This window comes from Psammomys obesus, unplaced genomic scaffold, assembly GCF_907164565.1.
Source record: "Psammomys obesus unplaced genomic scaffold, mPsaObe1.curated_primary_1811, whole genome shotgun sequence".
Lineage (NCBI taxonomy): Eukaryota > Metazoa > Chordata > Mammalia > Rodentia > Muridae > Psammomys > Psammomys obesus.
The window spans coordinates 1,257,941-1,275,759 of NW_026585691.1; the positions used below are offsets into that span (position 1 = coordinate 1,257,941).

A 17,819-nucleotide genomic window follows, 5' to 3' on the forward strand; every position below is an offset into this window, starting at 1 on the left:
CTATGGTATGGGCCATACCATCTACAAAATCATCTCCCAGCCTCTCTCTCTCAAGATCCTCGAAGAAGCCCATGTCAGTCTCTGCTGCCCAAAGGACTTTTATTTTGGTGCCACTTGGCCTGGGGAGCAGCAGTTTGCTCTGTTGTCTGTAATGACCTGGCCACAGCGGCGTCTCTAGTCCAGCAGTGCCTCATGTGTGAGCACACAGACCGGGAATCAAGAACAGGGGCAGCCACGAATCTCAGAACGGAAACCATGCCCCATCTTTACATAGCTGCCAGCTGTCAGAATGATGCGACACAAAACACCTCTTGAGGTTCTTGTGGTTTTCCAGGAGCTCTGCAGGGCAGACCAACCGACCACGTGAGGGCCGACTCTCTCCTAGGACATCTGGGAAGTGCTTAAAAAGGAGTTCTCTCGAGTGGCCCAGCCTTCCACTTCCACAGCCTGTGCCCCAACCTGCCTACCCCTATAGCATCCCCTCAGCAGGCTGGGTCCTGGATGCCCCTCCCACGGCCCCTGAAGGACTGCGTAGCCCACTGCCACCTCCAAAGGCTCTACTACTGGCCTTAGGGAGGCGCTTTAAGCCCACTCTACTCTGCTTAAATGATCCACCCCTGCTCATCACAGTCATCTGCCTGAGCCCTTTCCTCTTCCTCTGGAGTTCCGTCAAGTATTTTGTGCAGCCACCTGGTGATTTTGCATGCCTTTGTGCAAGCTGGTGTCCATCCGTTAAGTGTCCATCTTGACTGTGGGGTCCCAGAGTCCTCTCTCCTCCCTGGCATGAGAAGGGTCTGGAGTGGCTCAGCACTGGCCTGAGAATCCTGGCTCCTGCCCGCCAGGTAATTTCTTAAAGTGGGGAGCTGCTGGAACCCATGCTCACTATCCCTTGAGTGGCTGAGCCAAAGAGAGCAGCAGATTCTGTGTTGCCCACAGGGGAGAGTCTGGGAGGGGGACGTAGCCCCTGTCCTGACACAGTATACACTGCCAGAGCCAGCTCCAGGATCAGCACACCCGAAGCTAGGCAGATGACTGCTGGAGAGAAAGAGGGTCCAGATATCATAGGTCAAATGCATCCTCAGCCTCTACACACTTGATACTAAAGCATTTATCTGCTTTGCCTGACCATAAAGAACCCTTCCTAGATCCTGCCAGATGTGCTCCAAGGGCAGAAAGCACTCCCCACGGAAACCACTGCCTTTTAGGTTGAACCAGTCACAGAACAATCCATTCATGCTCCCTGTGTCAGCCTCTAAATCTCCATGTGACCCATCCTCTGTGCCACTGTGGATTCCCTGAACTAACTCAAGTAAGATGCGGGCATGCAGCAAACAGCATGCAGGACCAACAAGGCTATTGTTACAACCTTGACTATGGACCTGAGAACACCCTGGCCCTGTCTTCACTCTCCGACGCAGAAGGGCAATGCTTCTTTTCCTCCTTCCTTTCATGGTTGAGCAAGAGGCCAGGAGGACAGAGGCAGAGGATCAAAGCTACTGTGCAGAGAAGGGGAGCGATGGGGCAGCAGCAGCTGTGGCCTATGCCCCTGGATCCTGAGGCTGAGCTGAGCCACATCAGCCATGTCGGCCCTAGCTTTGCTCCGCTTCCACATTCCAGTGAGATAAGCTAAATTCTAAACAATGCACCACTAGAATGTGAACTATGTTGCTTTGGACACTTTGTTTGAAGAAGGGGAAAAAAAAAAAGGAAAGCCCAGGGTTAGCCACGTGGTCAGGTGGCCTGCCAGCACCTCTAACTGCTGCTGCCCAGGGGCAGGCTCTCCCGGCACTGCTCTGTTTCCTCATCTGTGTCAAGACTGGTTCTAGAAGACAGCTAACGCTGACCTTCTTGGTCACTGCGCTTTCTGGCATGTGTCAACCTAAAGAGGCAGCTTTGGCTGATCCAGGTCAGCCCTGGCTTCCTCAGTAATGTGTATGGCAAACTCCTCACCCCCAAATTTCAAAGTCCTGCCTAGAATTTTGTGGGCCTAGTCCAGGTACAAGAGAGTTGGTGTTAAGGTCCCCAGGAACACCGACACCCACAATACAAACAAAGGTAGCAGGCCACCCGTATCTGTCACCCCTGGAGGAACAGTGTTCTGAGGAAAGGTGAGCTTCAGGTAGAAGGCCCCCCCCAAGCAGATCCGCACTCCTCCAAACACCGCTGTGCCCCCGGCACCCTGAGCAGCACAGCAGGGAGACCGGGCTCTGATGGCCCAGCGTCAGGTCTCATGGCAGCTGACAGCAACAGGACACACTCCGAAGGCTGCCACTTCAGAGGTGCCTGTCTACTCTAGCTCAGAAGCAGGGATGACTGGAGTAGCCATCCCTTGCCATGGCTTTCAATGCCCTGCAGATGGCTGTGCCTTTAAGTTCCGTCCCTCCCTCCCCACTATCAGCCCTAGCGGCTTCCTCCAGGCACTTCAGCTACAGCAGGTGCAAAGAAAAAGGATCGTTAATATTCCTTCCTGCAGTTGTAGCTCTAAACACACCCCAGCACACACAATTCTCCTCTAGCACAAGTCAGGACTCTGGAGAGAGAAGCGAGCTGGTCTAAGCATGTGATGGCAGCTACTGACAACACTCAGCCTGACTCTGAGCTTCCTAGAAGATCAAACAGAAGGGAACACAGTTGTTAAGGTTTGGACAGTCCACAGGCATACATTTGACTGCTTGGCCGCCAGCTGGTGGTACTGATTAAGGAGGTTATGAAACTTTTGTGATATAGGGCCAGGCTGGCAGGGATGGACGGCCCTGAAAGCAGGCGTCAAGGGTTACAGCCTTCCCTGAGTTCTGGTCCCATTCTCCGCTTTCTGATCTACCAAGGTTTGAACAAACTGTGCTTCAAGATCCAGCCAACATGGGCTTAGCTGCTCCAGTCACCAATTCCCCCCACCCCAGTGAGCACACTCCAGGCTCCAGAGTTGCCCAACAAACGCAGATGTAGTTTGCACAGGCCCTGAAGACCTGCTGCTCAAAAGCTCCTCTGGCAGCAAGACTGCGGGTGATTAGCTGATGCCTCCAGGAGCACGGGTTCCTCGGCCTGACCCAGGCTTCGCCACCTGGGGCGTTAGAGACCTTGGCTCCACAGCCCAGCTCCCACCAGCCTGCAGTGCCTGCTAATCTCTTCCTAGAGCAGAAGCGCCTGAGCACCAGCCATCAGAGCCCCACCTTCAACGGCATGGTGTCAGGCAGGCTTCTCGACTGGCAACGGAGCACTCACTTCTCCACTGGCCTCTGGCCAGCCTAACGCATTGGCTGGCTTCAGTTCCGAGCCCCATTCCAAGCTGGCACAGGCTCTCTGTTTTGTTTAAGGAAAAGAAAACAGAATAAAACCCAGAAGGCGACACTCGGATTAAGGGGTGCCTATTAAAAACATGTGCAAAAGATTCCAGTCGGCAGAAGTGGGGGGGCCTCATCAACTTTCTCCTGGACTGAAGCAGGCGATGGGCAAAGGTCTGCACAGTGGGTACCATAGGACCTGAGGTCAAAGCAGAGATGGCTTGGCTAGTCTGGGTCCTCCATGGAGGACTGCTCTGCCCCAGCCCTGAAAGATTTCACCCTCCAACGCCATATCCCTCTGGCTGTCTCTCCTTTAACTGTTCCCTTTCACCGGAGTGTTCCCATTTGTATGATCCTGACCTGCAGGTGACATGAGACAGTCCCTTCCCACAAAGTAATTTCATGGCCAGCCACCTGGACACCGTCTCCTGGGCTGAAGGGGTTGGGCCTCCGTAGCCTCAGCCTCCGAGGGTTAAGGCGCACAGAGGAAGGAGGGCAAGCGCCTCTACACCAAGAAAACAGCATGGGCTGAGAATCAGACCTATGTGCAGCTGACAGACTGCCATCATGTTACCCACCTGTGTGAGGGTGGGGGGGTGTGCGTGGGTGTGAGGGGGGTGTGTGTGTGTGAGGGTGTGTGTGTGTGTGTGTGTGTGTGTGTGTGTGAGGGTGTGTGGGTGTGTGTGTGAGGGTGTGTGGGTGTGGGTGTGGGTGTGTGATGTGTGTGCCAGCTGGACTCTGAGCTCCCAGGCAATCTCCAGACTGACAGCCATCTTGCTGTAGGAGCTCTGGGGTTACAGACACAGGCTACAACACCCAGCATTACATGGGTTTTTCGGATCTCTACTCGGGTCTTCGTGCTTGCACAGCTGTATCAGTGAGCCACTCTCCGAAGCCCCGCCTGTGTTTTCACAAGCTCACCAAAGGCTGCAACTACAGGTAGCCTTTTAAAAGTACCTGTCTGCCAGGCGGTGGTGGCACACGCCTCTAATCCCAGCATTTGGGAGGCAGAGGCAGATGGATCTCTGAGTTCGAGGCCAGCCTGGACTACAGAATGAGTTCCCAGAAAGGCTACACAGAGAAACCCTGTCTTGAAAAAACAAGGTACCTATCTGACAGCATGGACTCAGCTGGCTTCTCTTCATCCCAGGGGTCTTTCACTCCGGCCACCCAGCCCTGTCCTATCCCAGCAGCGGAAGGCTCACCCTGCCATAGGCACTCCTGGAAGCCATTACCTCAATAGGCTCTGGCTCTCTGCTGCCCCAGGGCTCTAACAAGGACCTCGGGTTCCTCAGCCCAGCCACACCCTACATGTGTCACCGTGAAGCAAGGAACAACTTACTCACCAGAGGGACCCAGCTGTTACCTTTCCCTAACCTGCCGCTTCCTTCCCCTGTTTTCCTCAATCTTCCTGACTTAGACACTGAGGAAATTCCAGGTGACCCACCCAGCATGAGGTGTCTGTCAGAAACAGCCCAGCTCCTAGCCCCTGCTCTGAAAAACAGAGGTGCCAGGGGCTCCCCAGGGCCCGCCTCCGCACCATGCCAGCTGGGGCTCAGTCATGCCTTTGGCCTCATCTCAGGTCACCGCCATGCTGCTTTATAGAAGCGGCTTCACTGTGGTTGGAAGCTCGTCCTTCCCAGACCTGAGCAGGGGCCCGGGGTGGGGAAGAAACGAAAGCAGTACCTGGATGTTGCACGCTTTCTTTTGCACGGTAACACGATCGTGACAAGCTCTTTAGAAGGCATACCTGTCATCTTGCACGTGTGTCAGCGTGGCAAGTTGAGTCAGAGCAGGGGACCTCATGAGATGAGCCTAAGATGAGGCTCTGGACAACCCTAATTAGGGACTGATGGTGGAGGGCCCTGCCCACTGTGGGTGGTGTCATTCCTGGGCTCTCTAAGAAGGCAGGCTGAGAAAGCCAGTAAGCAGCACCCTTCTGTGGCCTCTGCACCAGCTCCTGCCTCCAGGCTCCTGCCCTGCTTGAGTTCCTGTCCTGACTTCCCTCAATGATGGATGGACCAGTTTGTGTCTCTGGCTTGCTCCTGGAACCACAGGTCGTCCTCTCCCAAACCCACCCATGCCCATGATGTCAGCCAAGCCTTCAGTGGTGTCTCTTGAGTGGTCCTGCCGGAATTGTCAGTGGCTAAGTGAGAGAAGTGCCCAGCAGCCACCTGTTTGTGGGAAGGACACAAGATGGGGAGGTCTCCTTCCCCCTTCTTGGGGGTTTAGCTATGCTACCCACCCTCGGGCTTTGGGCGAGGTGTCGCACAGCTGCTGTACGCTCTGTAACAAAGCTTTCCCCTCAGACCAATGGCAAACATGAAGCAATGGTTGCAATTTCCTGCCTTGGGTCCCGGCCTCCCTAACTTCCCAGGGAGGTTTCAAGGCATAACAACCTCTTCCAATTTTCTCTAGGCCCACCACACCTCATGAGGGCAGGCTTCCTCATGGTCCGTCCCATTCCTGTGTGCACAGGCCCACAAGCCACTTCTTTAAATCGTCTTTCCTGGTTCTACAGTGCATTCACCTTAGCTTCCCTTGGGGTGGCCACCTGGGTTTCCTTCTGGTTTTCCTCATCAAATTTATAGTCTATACGGTAGCCAGGTTACCTCTGTGAAGCTGCCATCAGGGTCTCACCTCAGCCCCTCCAGTATACCAGCAACCTCATGCTGCGGGCAGCTGGGGTAAGGTGGCGTTCAGGACGCAAGTCTCACCTTGAATCCTGCCCGGCCCTTCCTGCCAGCTGATGACCACACTGATGACTTCCCTGGAGCTCACCTGCTCTTCATCTGCAGTGTCCCCCCCCCCCCATTCTACCTGCTGTCCACCTGGCCTTCAACATCCCACTCTCACGTTTGCTGAGTCTGCCCCAGCCGTTGCACATGGCTTCCTCTTGGGCATACTCGGTCCCCTCTCTGTGCCTGCTCCCTCAGCACCACAGGCAAACACAGATGTGAGCAGGCTACAAAGGTCTGAGTCCTCTCCCCAGCAGGCTGTATACATGGTATGGACTGAGAAATCAGACTTCAAAGCCAGTGTCTCCGTCTGCAGCTGTACATTACAGTACGGGTCTCCTACCTGTTTCATTGAGTTACCTTTGACACGAAAAGTTATCACACTTTCTGCCTGTGGTTGTGAAGCAGCCATTGGAGCGCCCTGACGAGGTCCTGGGAAACCCTCACCCTGTCACCGTCCTGCTCTTTGCTCATCCCCTCCCAGTCCTTCAGCCCAGGTCTAAGATCTGAATGCATTGAGGGATCCTCAGCCAGAGGTTTCGGCCCAAAGCTGCTGCCACCTTCAAACTGGCCTGCGGTGATGGCTTCGAAGGTGAGTAGCTGCCACGGTGGCGCCTGCCTGCTCACAGAAGGGTGAAACAGTTCCAAAATGAAATCTAAAGCAACCCCAAAGCTTGAAGCCCGGACTGGAACTCACAATTGGCCTTTAAAGGCTTCTACTCTGAGTTTGTTTTCAATAACTCAGTCCCTCTGCTATCGGGGATATGACCTTCCCTCAGCCAGCCCCTTGCTACAAAGATTCAAACTGTATCTCACAGTCATGTTTTGCTCTTCCCACACCTCCCAATATTCCAAATGATGGATTTTATCTGGTAATATCTGTGAAGGTCTTTGAAACAAATGGGTTCCACAGCCTGTCCAATGTGTCCACTCCAGAGTGGTTCAACTGCCTTTCCTGAGTCAAAGCAAGTGCCAGCCCTAACTGTCCCCCACCCATGCACCCATGATGTAGTTTAATTTTTTTCAAATTACAAACCAGGGTATCAAAAGCTACCTTTGATAAACATGGGCATCTCATCTGTTTTGAGCCCTTCTGATATTTCTAGCCCCAAGGACTCCTGCAAAGCCTCCCTCTCCCACGCTGAGGGAAGCTGGCAAGCCAGCAGGGTGACCCTCAGAACACTGACCTGCAGTCCAACAGCTGAACATTGTTGTGGGAACAATGGGTCAGCTGACAGAAACATCTCGAGATAACAGTGATAGTCAAGACATCCAAATGGAGAAACACATTTTCAGAGTAACAGATGCAGAGAATGGGAAGGGCAGATGGGCCCTGGTCTCAGTGGCCTGGCCCCCACAAGCACCAGACAGGCCACGATAAAACAGTTGTGCTGGGCAGTGCAATCGTGGGCACATTGCTTTCTCCCCAAATTCCTTACATGTTGCTGTTTTAATAACAAGTTATTATGAGATGATATACTCAGCTCAAATCCCAACATGTGTCAGAAACGAGCTTCTGGGAGCTGGGGGTTGAGTCTGGGCAGCTGCCTGTGGCTTTGCCCTGAGCCGCACACGTGTGTTTGGCTGACTGAGGCCCCTGTGTACTGGGCCTGAGGTCTGGGAGATTTTCGTTCACTCACGTCTGACTGTTTCCCAAGGGAAACACGAACCTTGTGCACAGGCTGCCTTTCCTGCCAGCCACTGAGCTCTGGTTTCCCTGTTCTGAGGTGACCCCAGGGTCATTGTAACCAAAAACCCAGTGGGTTGAGCTGGGCTGATGGTAACAGGGGGGCAGGGCTCACCTTCTCTGTCCCTTCCCACTAAGACAATCAGTTGAGTTACAGCCAGGAGTGGTTTGGTCCCCGTTTTACTGATTAACAGTCAGATACTCACCCAAGTTATTGTGTGCTGGGGACATCGGATTCGGGGAGAGGTTTGGAGAGCCTGCGAGGTGAGACACGGTTGTAAGACATTGTTGTATTCCACAATCAAGACAGGTTCCCTCACTGTGCCACAAGGAAGCCCTAGACTAAGCCTTGAGTCCCAGGAGCAGTGGAGCCTTGGCCTGGCCTCACACATGCCTCAGTGGCCATCCAGGCATGTTGCCCTCTCTGTGGAATGGATGGCGTGAGTAGGCAGCTTTAGAGGCCCCTCTGATACCTACCATCTTATGGACCTGAGCAAGGCTCCAGCACAGGCCGTGGTGGGTCCAGCTAGGCCACCTCATGCTCCTGCCTCAGGACTATTCATTCCTTAGGAAACGAAAGGATAAGGAGACCCATTCCTGCGCTGCACAGCCCTTTGCTGTGGAGGTGGCCTCCATCTCTCCTACACAGACAGTCTAGTTATCAGGTACCTGGAATAACCTCAGGAAAGCTCACCTACCTCAGAAATCCTGCAACTCAGCAGCTGATTAGATACTTTGTGGAGAAGTCTAATTCTGCCTACTTCATGCTCTGGTCTTCTGGCTACACACACACACACACACACACACACACACACACACACCTTCAAAGAAAGCCAGAGCTGCCTTTCCAAAGGCCTATCCTTCTCTTTTTGCTCTGGAGCTTAGTTATTTATTTATGACTGTCTTGCAGCCTGGTCCCACCCCCTGACATCCACCAGACCTTGAGGCTGAGCTCTGAAGCTGCCTTGAGCTGTCCCTGAGGCTCTTTTATTTCACCCTAACAGCGCTCTGAGCTCTGAGAGGGTAAAGAATGGGTCACAGGTTTCCTCTTCTCCCCTGTGGCGGCACCTGACCCAGTGGAGATAAACAGCGGTCTCAGAGGCTGTAACGGGCTTGGATAGCTTGCCACATATCAGCCATGATTCTGGCCATGGTTTTGATAAAATACATTAACATTACTAGGCCTTAATTTTTTCCCCTAGTACAAAGTGGAAACTACTAACCTATATAAATTAAGTAAGATGGTTAAATTTAAAACAAACAAAAAACTAACATCCGGATTGGCATATAGGAAGCATTCAATAGTTGTTTGTTTCCTATTTTGTGGTAATTCAAATCATGAAGGTCTAAGGTTAGTCTGAAAGGGCACATGTGCTGCCAGGGCAGCCTTGAGGGTGACTAGATGACCCTTTTACCAGAGACACCTCCACACCTCACCTGGCAGGGAAGCCAAGCCCATGAGCAACTGGACTAGGAGCCAAATGGGCTACTGGAGGGAAAACAAAGAACAGAGAAAGCTTCACCCGCCCATGCCTAGGCTGGCTGGATACACAAACCCTGGCCCTCACAGAGCCTTGCAGGAAGAGAGAGGCACAGGAGAGGGGACAGGCCATAGTGGGACAAAAAGAAAACAGAGGGAGCAAGCAGACTGGAGCCACAGAAAGCATGCATGAATGGTCCTTCGCACATACGGGCCACTCTGATTATGTTTTTGTTCTGTTTTGTTTTTTTAAAAACAGCCACACTACATATACAGAGCCGGGGCAGAGGGTGGGGTGAGCTGATGAGAAGCCCTGCAGCTGGAGGGAGGCTGCCCAGCTGGCCTGCTTCCCCTGCCGAACTCCGCAGCTGCAAGTCTGCAGCGGTCACTTGGCACAGAGTACAGGCAGGGCTTCCGTGCATCCTAGCGGGGTCCGTGCTGCCAGCCACATGCCTGGGTGGGTGTGGGGTTTTTTTTGGGGGGAGGGGTGCCTGACCTAAAAGTACAATGCCCCAGTGACTGTGCTTCTAAGGCACACGGGAGCCTTTTTCACCCTTTTGTGGACTGTGCAACCTCTTCTGCCTGTACGGGAGGCTGTGCCATCGTGGGCCCCTTTCTACCCTCCTCGCTTGCCCACCACGCGATGCAGAACAGGGCCTGTGTGCCAGCTGGGGCTCTGTTAAAGGAGCTGCTGCTTTGGAACCAATTTGGTCCCATAACATATGACATGGGAAACATCTGGGAATATCTCGGAGAAAACTAGGCCCAGTCCCTGCTAGGAGGGGAACGTTGATCACATTTGGCCATTACGTGTGTATTAATTAATTCATTACCATTTAGGAATAAAGGGTCCTTCTGGTGTCTTGGCAGTTCCTCCATGCAGGTCCTCCCCCTGCTCACCTGCGCTGCTTCAGGTGTGGGAGCCCACCTTTCAGTCTCTGCCAGCACCTCACCCAGCTGCCCAACACCTGAGCCCCTGGGACAGGCTGCACTGTCAACAAAACTACTCTGTGTCCCTACATCACAGACACCAACCACCAGGGATGTGCAAAGCACACAGGGGTACTCTACAGACAGAGAAAGCATGGAGGCAGGAGGAAGGAGCGAGCCTGCAGGCACAGCGCACTACTGACCTGCGTCCATGCTGTGGTTCATCTGGTGGTCACTGGTTTCTCCATCTTCACTCAGGTAGCCAGGAGGTGGGGTTTCTGGGGGAGAAGGCAGGCAGTCCCATGAAAAGGAGTGTAAGGCCTGGCCCTGGGCACTCCATTTGTTGGCCAATGTATCATTCGTTCATTCTACCACTGAGTACAGGGACACTAAAAGAGAGCTGGGCCTCAAGGGGAGGTGCTAGCTCCCAACCCTGCCATGCTCCGGGCTGTCCACCTCTGCCATCTGGCTCCCAACACACTGACTCCCAAATCTAAAATGCCTTGCCCAACCAGGACCACAACTTAGCTGACTGGTCCCTATCCTTCAAGGTCAGGTTAGGAGGGAAAGCTTTGTGACATGCCTGCTTTACCATCTGTGTCCCTTGAGGAGCTGTGGCCTTGAGCCTGCTCCCATGTAGGTCGGCTGCTCTCATCACTGTTGTCTCTAGGCGATGTGGCTTAACACCCCTGTGAGCGTGCCATTCAGTGGTGGCTCCCTCGGTGATCTGCTTCTCAGAACTCCACGTCACCTTCCCACCCCGCCTTAGTCCTGCAAGGTCTGCCATCCAACAGGAAATGGACAACTAACCCCCTCCCAGAGACCAGCACTACCTGCGGGGATCTGAAACGCCAGGCAGCTGGCCTCTGTGTGCATGCGTTCTGACCCAAGCCACGGCCAACCTCAGCCCAGTAAACCAACCCAGAGAGTGAAAGCCACATCCAAATTAGAACGCTCTAAAAGGAACACAGCTGGATCGCTGCCCTGAAAGCAAAAGTTGCCCTGACTGGCCCTAGTGTGGCCAAGCACAGCTTCCCTGGATGCCCAGAGAACCTGGCAGTGATTCACACATTATTTGCAAGTAAATGAGGGTCTTCTAGAAACACGGGCGCTCTGACAACAGAACACATTCTATTCACTGCCTCAGTCCCACTCTGCCCGGTCCAAAACTAAGGGTGCTTACAGGGTCCTCTGTTGCCTCACCTCAGACTCTGCAGCCCCTACCCTTCAGAGACCCCGCCTGTGTGCCAGCCTTATGGGCTGGGAGGGCAAGGAGAGACACAGTGTTGCTATTTCCGCTTTCAAAATAAATGACGGCACTGCGGCCCTGCAGAAGGGTCACAGGCTCCTCCATGCCAAGGAAAACATCGTTAAGGGAGCTCGGGCCACCAATCATTCCCGGCAGGGATGCGGTGCAGCATCAGGGCCTGAGAGCCTGCTGTCCGCACAAGGTGGAGAGGATAGGAAAACGGTACCACTCTGCCTCCTGGCCACCTCTGCTGCCACCGTGCCTACCTGGAATATTGCTCTGGGGCTCAATGCCGGCAGGGAAGTTAGTGTTCTCGGGGATGGAATGGCTGTAGTCGTCCAGCGGGGGGAACTCGGTCGGGATCTCGGTGTGGCGGGGCACCAACACTGGAGGAAGAACTGTCCCCAAGGGAGACATGGCAGAGGCAGGTCAGCACCAGGGCACCAAGGTCCCAGCCCCCGAGGGCACTGTAGGCCTCCTGAGTAGGTGGGATGGGGAGGGCTTGGCCACTCACACGTACCTGGTGTCTCCACTCTCTGATAGTGGTAAGGGTTCACGCACACTTCATCCTTCTTCATGTTGAAGGCGAACTCACACAGCTCCATGGCCCGCAGCTCATGGTGGCTGTGCAGGTCGGGCCATCGCCACAGGCGGCAGTAGATAACGTGGGGCAGCCCCTTCCGGTGGGACACCTGCAGCCGGCCATCCAGTGACCTGCCACGGCAAGGAAGGGACAGATGCTGTCACTTCGGTAGGTTTGGATTGCTGTCTCCCAAATCCAGCCCCCAGCAGCTCCTGGGGACTTCAAGCTTGCTGGCAGACCCTCTCAAGTTCATCTTCCCCCCAGACACAGGGAACCAGGAGATCAGAGCACCCCTGCCGTCCGTTCTTGCTGGCCAGTGTCTCAGCTCTCCCCAAAAGCAAGGAGGCCCACGAAGGAATGCCGAGGCTTCCCACAGACCCCAGAGTTCTCAGGGCAGCAGCTCTCAGGGAAGGGGGACCTTCTTGAAATATGCTCAAGCAGATACAGATGCCACCAATCTGGCCCCTGTGGAGGCGAACCCTGGACACGGTGGAAGCAGAGTACAAGAGGAGGCTAGATGGCGGCAGAGCTGACCTGGCAGGGACTGTGACTTCTCAAAGCTAAGGCCTCTGAGATGTGTGTGCGGTCTGCGCATGTGTGCGTGTGTGAAAATGGCCCTGAGATAAGTCTGGGCTGGTGGCCCACAGGTTGAAGGGGGCGGGGGTAAGTATAGCATAACAGAGGCGGGACTGCCCTTTCCACAAGAAGGCTTCATCAGGGAGACCCAGGTCAGGGGCGTGATGGTTCTAGTAGCTGGGTCACGCTAGCGGAGAGCCAGTGCAGGCCGTCTCTCTGTCCCTGGGGCACCTCTGGGTCTGAATTCAACAGATTTTATGAGTACTTTATAAGAGAGGGGCCAGCCAGATGTGCCAACCAGAGCCAAACAGGGTCCAACCAATCTCTAAGCCACTGGCCTGGAATGGGGAGGGACAAAGGTCAGTGCCGGGGTTGATCACAAGGACTGAAGGAGAGCTGCTGACTAAGGGCATGTGGAAGGATGTAATTACCTCCCTCCTGTGAGGCCCAGGCCAAGGAGCCCCTACAGCTGAAAACAATAATTACTGAGCTGAACAAGAGCGACAGCCTGACACTACTCCTTGAGGTGCAGAAGAAAGGAGGCCAGATGTGAAGTCAGAAGACCTGGAGATACGGCTAGCGCTCCTGAGCATGCAACCCTGGGTGCTAGGACCCTCCACCGCCTCATCGGTAAGAGAGGGACAGCCTCCCCTCCACCTAATCTCTACTGGAAAGCCATTGACAAAGCCCTGACCCGTGAGCATTTCTCTCAGCATCAGTGGCGGCTGCAGTCATTCTCTAAGAGAGCCCAGGCAAGGGGGCTGAGCTGTGGGGCTGAGTAAGAGAGAACGAGTGGGAAGCAGGTAATAGGTAGAGACAGAAGAGCCTTCAGCTCTCCTCACTTTCTTCCGAAGCCACCGAATCCCCCAAAGATACGGGAAGTGGCCACACTGGCTCTTCAGGGTATAACAGAAGCCCCAACACAAGGCTAGCTGAATGCTGTGGCTGCCTCTCTGGTGGGAAAGAGGGGGGTCAGGAGAGAAGTGGCTAGAGAAGAGCCACACAGCACTGAGGAAGAATGTCGCTGCAGAGTCCCACCTGGATGGTGGGAGGGGGATCCTCTTGTTTTCAAAGCACAAGGGGTGGTGCTAGGGAGATGTTCAGTCAGCAAAGCTCCTGCATTGTAAGTGTGAGAACACAGGTTCAGTCCCCAGAGCCTGCGTGGAAAAAGCTGGGTCTGGTGGTGCACTGAGGAGGCACAGCCAGATCCTGCCTAGCCTACTTGGTGTAACCCGGGCCAAGGAGGCCCTGTCTCAAAATAAATAAATAAATAAATAAATAAATAAAAACAAAGTGAACGGCACCTGAGGAACGGCAGCCAAGGGTCTTCTGGCCTCCACACACATGCTAACCTGTGCGTCGGTCGGTACCTGCACACATCAGCATACTTGCACACACAAACCCATGCAAGTACATGCATACATGCACAAAAAACCAAACAGTACATTTTTTTAAAGTCAAGAGTGCTACCCTAATCAAAGAAATGTGGCACCGTCCTCAAAACTAACCAGCATATCAATGGAACCAACAAAAGGCCGGGAACAGTCACATCTACATGGAACACTGACTTGTGTAGAGAGTCCAAACACACCAGCTGGAAAAGGGTGATCCTTCAACACATGGTGCTCACCCGACTGGAGGGATACACTAAGAAAAATGAGCCTCAACTCACATCTTCCACCACTGCAGGAACTGAGGGTCAAAGAACAAAACTCAAAACAACAAAAACATCAACAGGAGCGCTGTGCCCTGACAGTGATTTCTCAGCTCCCACACCTAAAGCGCCATCCACGAAAGGTCAAAGTTGATATGTCAGTATATTAGAAATCAGGACAGAGGGCTTCTGAGCTGTATGAGCCTAAACAGGAAGAGAGGTGACAAGCCAGGCAAGAACACTTACAAGGAGTATGTCTCACGGAGGCTCTGTTTCTAGGATAAAGAATGCCAGAAGCAGCCCGACCTTAAAATAATAGGCGAGTCATTTAAGCAGATGCGATTTAAAAAATTTAAACATGGCAAAGATGTTCTATGTCATTACTAATTAGAAAAATGTGGGTTAACACCACACAAAGGGACTGGAAAGACAGCTCAGCCGTTAAGAGCACTTGCCATTCTTGCAGAAGACCTGGGTTTGGTTCCCAGTGCCCACACGGGGGTTCACAAGCATCCATAACTCTAGTTCCGGAGTATCTGGTGCCTTTTCCTGACCTCCTTGGGCATCAGGCACACTCATGGTACACAGACATACATGCTGGCAAAATACCCATACACGTAAAATAAACTAACTATATACAATGAGATGCCACCATACAACTATCAGGACAGCGCAATTAAAAGGACCGTGTGTGCCACGTGCTGACAGTGGTATGGAGCAACTGCAAGTCTTACACACCATTCATGGGAAACGGTGCTGTGGTGACTGTGGAAGGCAACTGGGGGTGTCCTTAAAAATCCAAAGCAAAACCCTGCTGAAATAGTTTCTTTTCCAGTTGCGGCATTAATAGCCTGACAAACACTGTGACGGTCAGTCTGAACTGTCAGCTGAATCTAGCACCACCTGCGGGAGCGGTCTCTGTGCATGCCTGCGGAGGATTATCCTGATTCGGTCAATTGCCTTGGGAGGACTAACCCACTCTGGGTAGCACCATTCCCCGGGATGAGATCCTGGACTGTTAAAAAGGAAAATATGAGCTAGGCACAAAAGTCATTTCTGCCTTCCTCCTGACTGTGCATGCGCTGTGACCAGCTGCCTCCAGCTCCTGCTTCCTTGACCCCCACTGTGATGGGCTGCACCCCACTCCTGGCACCAGCTTTTGTGTCAATTACTTAACAAAGCACCCTGACAAAAGCAACTTAAGGAAGAACTAGCTTATTTTGGCTTCCAGACAATTAGAACCCATCACTGCAGCGAAGACACAGCATCAGGAGCAGGAAGTCAGCTGGATATACCTCATCTACACACAGGAAGCAGGGTGAACAAACAGGAAATGGGTCTAGGCTATAAAGCCTGGGAGCCTACCTCCAGTAACTTACTTCCTCCAGTGGGGCTCTGTCTCCTTAAGGGTTCCATAACCTTCCAAAGCTACCAAAGCTTGGGACCGAGTGTTCAGATACGAGACCCTATAGGGTGCATTCACATTCAAACCCACCGTAAGATCTGCCTGCTCTGCTTGAGAGCATTTCCCAGAAGAGACAACATAGTGTGTCCATAAACGCACCAACACCTAAGGACTTTGGTATGTCGCACAAGGAATGACTGACAATAAAAAGATAATTGGCCTATGGTGCAATAAGCAGATCGATGTCATGAGTGAAAGAGGCTGGGTCACTCTTTTCATGTAAAATTATAGTTAATTACTTGCTGTGCTTTTGACACAGGCGTTACTCTAGTGCTGGTGATAACTGGTATGACACAGACCCAAGGCCAGCCTCAAACTGGTATGATCCTCCTGCCTCTACCTCCTAAGTGCTGAGACTACTGGCAAGTGCCACCACCATGCCCAGCAAACCGTGGTAGAAATACAAATTAATCCACTCTGGGAAAGCAGCTTAGCGGCTACCTGGGAAGGTGAGGCATGAGAGCAAGGGATGGGAGAGGTAGAGTCTCCAAGGGCAGGAGAAACTTCCGGCAGGATACAGGTTCTATTTTTATCTTGATTTTGGTGGTTTTATGGATGGATGCTTGTTAGAATTTACCAAACAGTGCACTTTAGGTATGTGCAGTTTATTTGTAAATTGTACCACAATTCCAGGGGAGGGAGGTGAAGATTTTGGACTTGCCTGAGCCAGGATATGCCGTTTCCGTGTTCAGCAACTCTATGAACTTGAGCAAATCACTTAGGATCTCGGCCTTGTATTTTTGTCTGAACTAGAAGCCCCATCAGCAGACTCCTGGGAGGCCAAGCCCTGGACACAATGTGAGTGTCAAGCAGCAGCAGCTTACACTAGCTGCTACTACACAGGCATGGCAACAGCACTGGTGAGGACCCCCGTGCCAGACGCCTGGCTAAGCAAGGAGCCTATGTGCTCAGTAGCCAGAGGCCTTCCTTGCTTGGCTGATCCAGGAACATAGCAGGGGCGGCACCATGGGGCCTCCTTCTCCGTGGAGCCTGTTTCTTTCATATGACTACTCCAGGCTCATCTTCAGTGCCCCCTGCCCCCCACACTAGGCCATGCGGTTCATAAGGCAAATCTCTGGTGCTCCAGGCTTACTTGCATCCAACCCCCTGTGCCAGTCCGAGGCAAAGGTCAAACGAACCCTAGAGCCACCTGGGAGGTTGTACCAGGGCTGCAGCCAGAGGCCAGCTCTCCTGGCAGGAAGACAGTATTCTCTACAGCTCTTGAGCACATGACTGCCAGTCATCTGATAGGATTTTCAATAAGTCATCTGGTCCATGTCCCTGCTTCTAAGCCATAAAATCTACACACACCCCAAGATGGCAAAGGCATCTCATTCACTTCTTCAGAGACAATTATGGCAACTCCTCGTGGTTCAAAGTCTGTGCTGTTCCTCCTTCCTCCCTTCGTCCCACTCAAAATGCACACCTACTCTTACTAAATAGAATGAGTGAAATGGGTGTTCCAGCTGCTGGATTTAACACAGCTGATGTGTCCAGAACACACCCTCCCAAGCCTAGCATGGCTTGGGGCCCATTAAGTAAATCCAGTAATTAAGTCCTCATTCTGAGCTCATGTTGCCGTGAGCATGCTCAATTACAGAAAAGGCTGTGTTCACAAGCGTCTCTAAACCAAGCCTTCCTCCCAGCTGCCCCAGGACTGGTGAGAGGGCGGTCCCAGAAAGCCACCTCTAGACCCACTCCCCAACTGTGACTGAGTTCCCTTCCCAGAGGCAGTGTGTTCCTCACGGTTGACCCCAAACATCTTCCTCTGACATCTCCCTCCAGCTCCCTGGACAGAAGGTTTTAATCTTTAAACATTTTCTTCCCCAGCCAAACAATTTCCTGTGGCAGGAAATGAAGCTTCTTCCCATTGGCTCCAAATGAGACCTGTAAAGTGTCCTAAAATGGAGGTGGGAGCCACAGCCGAAGATGTGGACATGTCAGAGGCTGGGGCCTAGGTGAGGATGAAGTCAGCCAGAGCGCTGCCTGGGTGAGAGGGCTGGGCTGGGTCCTCTTAATGAAGCCAATACTATTCCTACCCAGGGTCCAGCAGCCATGTGGAGCCAGCAGGGAATCACAGGTCAGGAGCAGAACATACGAATTCCAGAGATACGTCAGCGCCTACTCTGTATGGATAAGTACCAGGCCCACTGCTAAGTGAGAAACAGACACGGCT

At 53.0% G+C, this 17,819-nt stretch overlaps 1 protein-coding gene across 1 annotated transcript in view; it reads right to left on the reverse strand.

The window, feature by feature from the left end:
* Smad3 (SMAD family member 3) overlaps positions 1–17,819 on the reverse strand; it is a 106,750-nt gene that overhangs the window by 9,386 nt on the left and 79,545 nt on the right. The window contains exons 2-5 of the mRNA XM_055597103.1: positions 11,886–12,079; positions 11,632–11,763; positions 10,320–10,394; positions 7,913–7,963 (exon numbers count right to left, since the gene is read on the reverse strand). Of these exons, the coding sequence (XP_055453078.1) occupies positions 7,913–7,963; positions 10,320–10,394; positions 11,632–11,763; positions 11,886–12,079 (452 nt within the window). The remainder of the gene's footprint in view (positions 1–7,912; positions 7,964–10,319; positions 10,395–11,631; positions 11,764–11,885; positions 12,080–17,819) is intronic.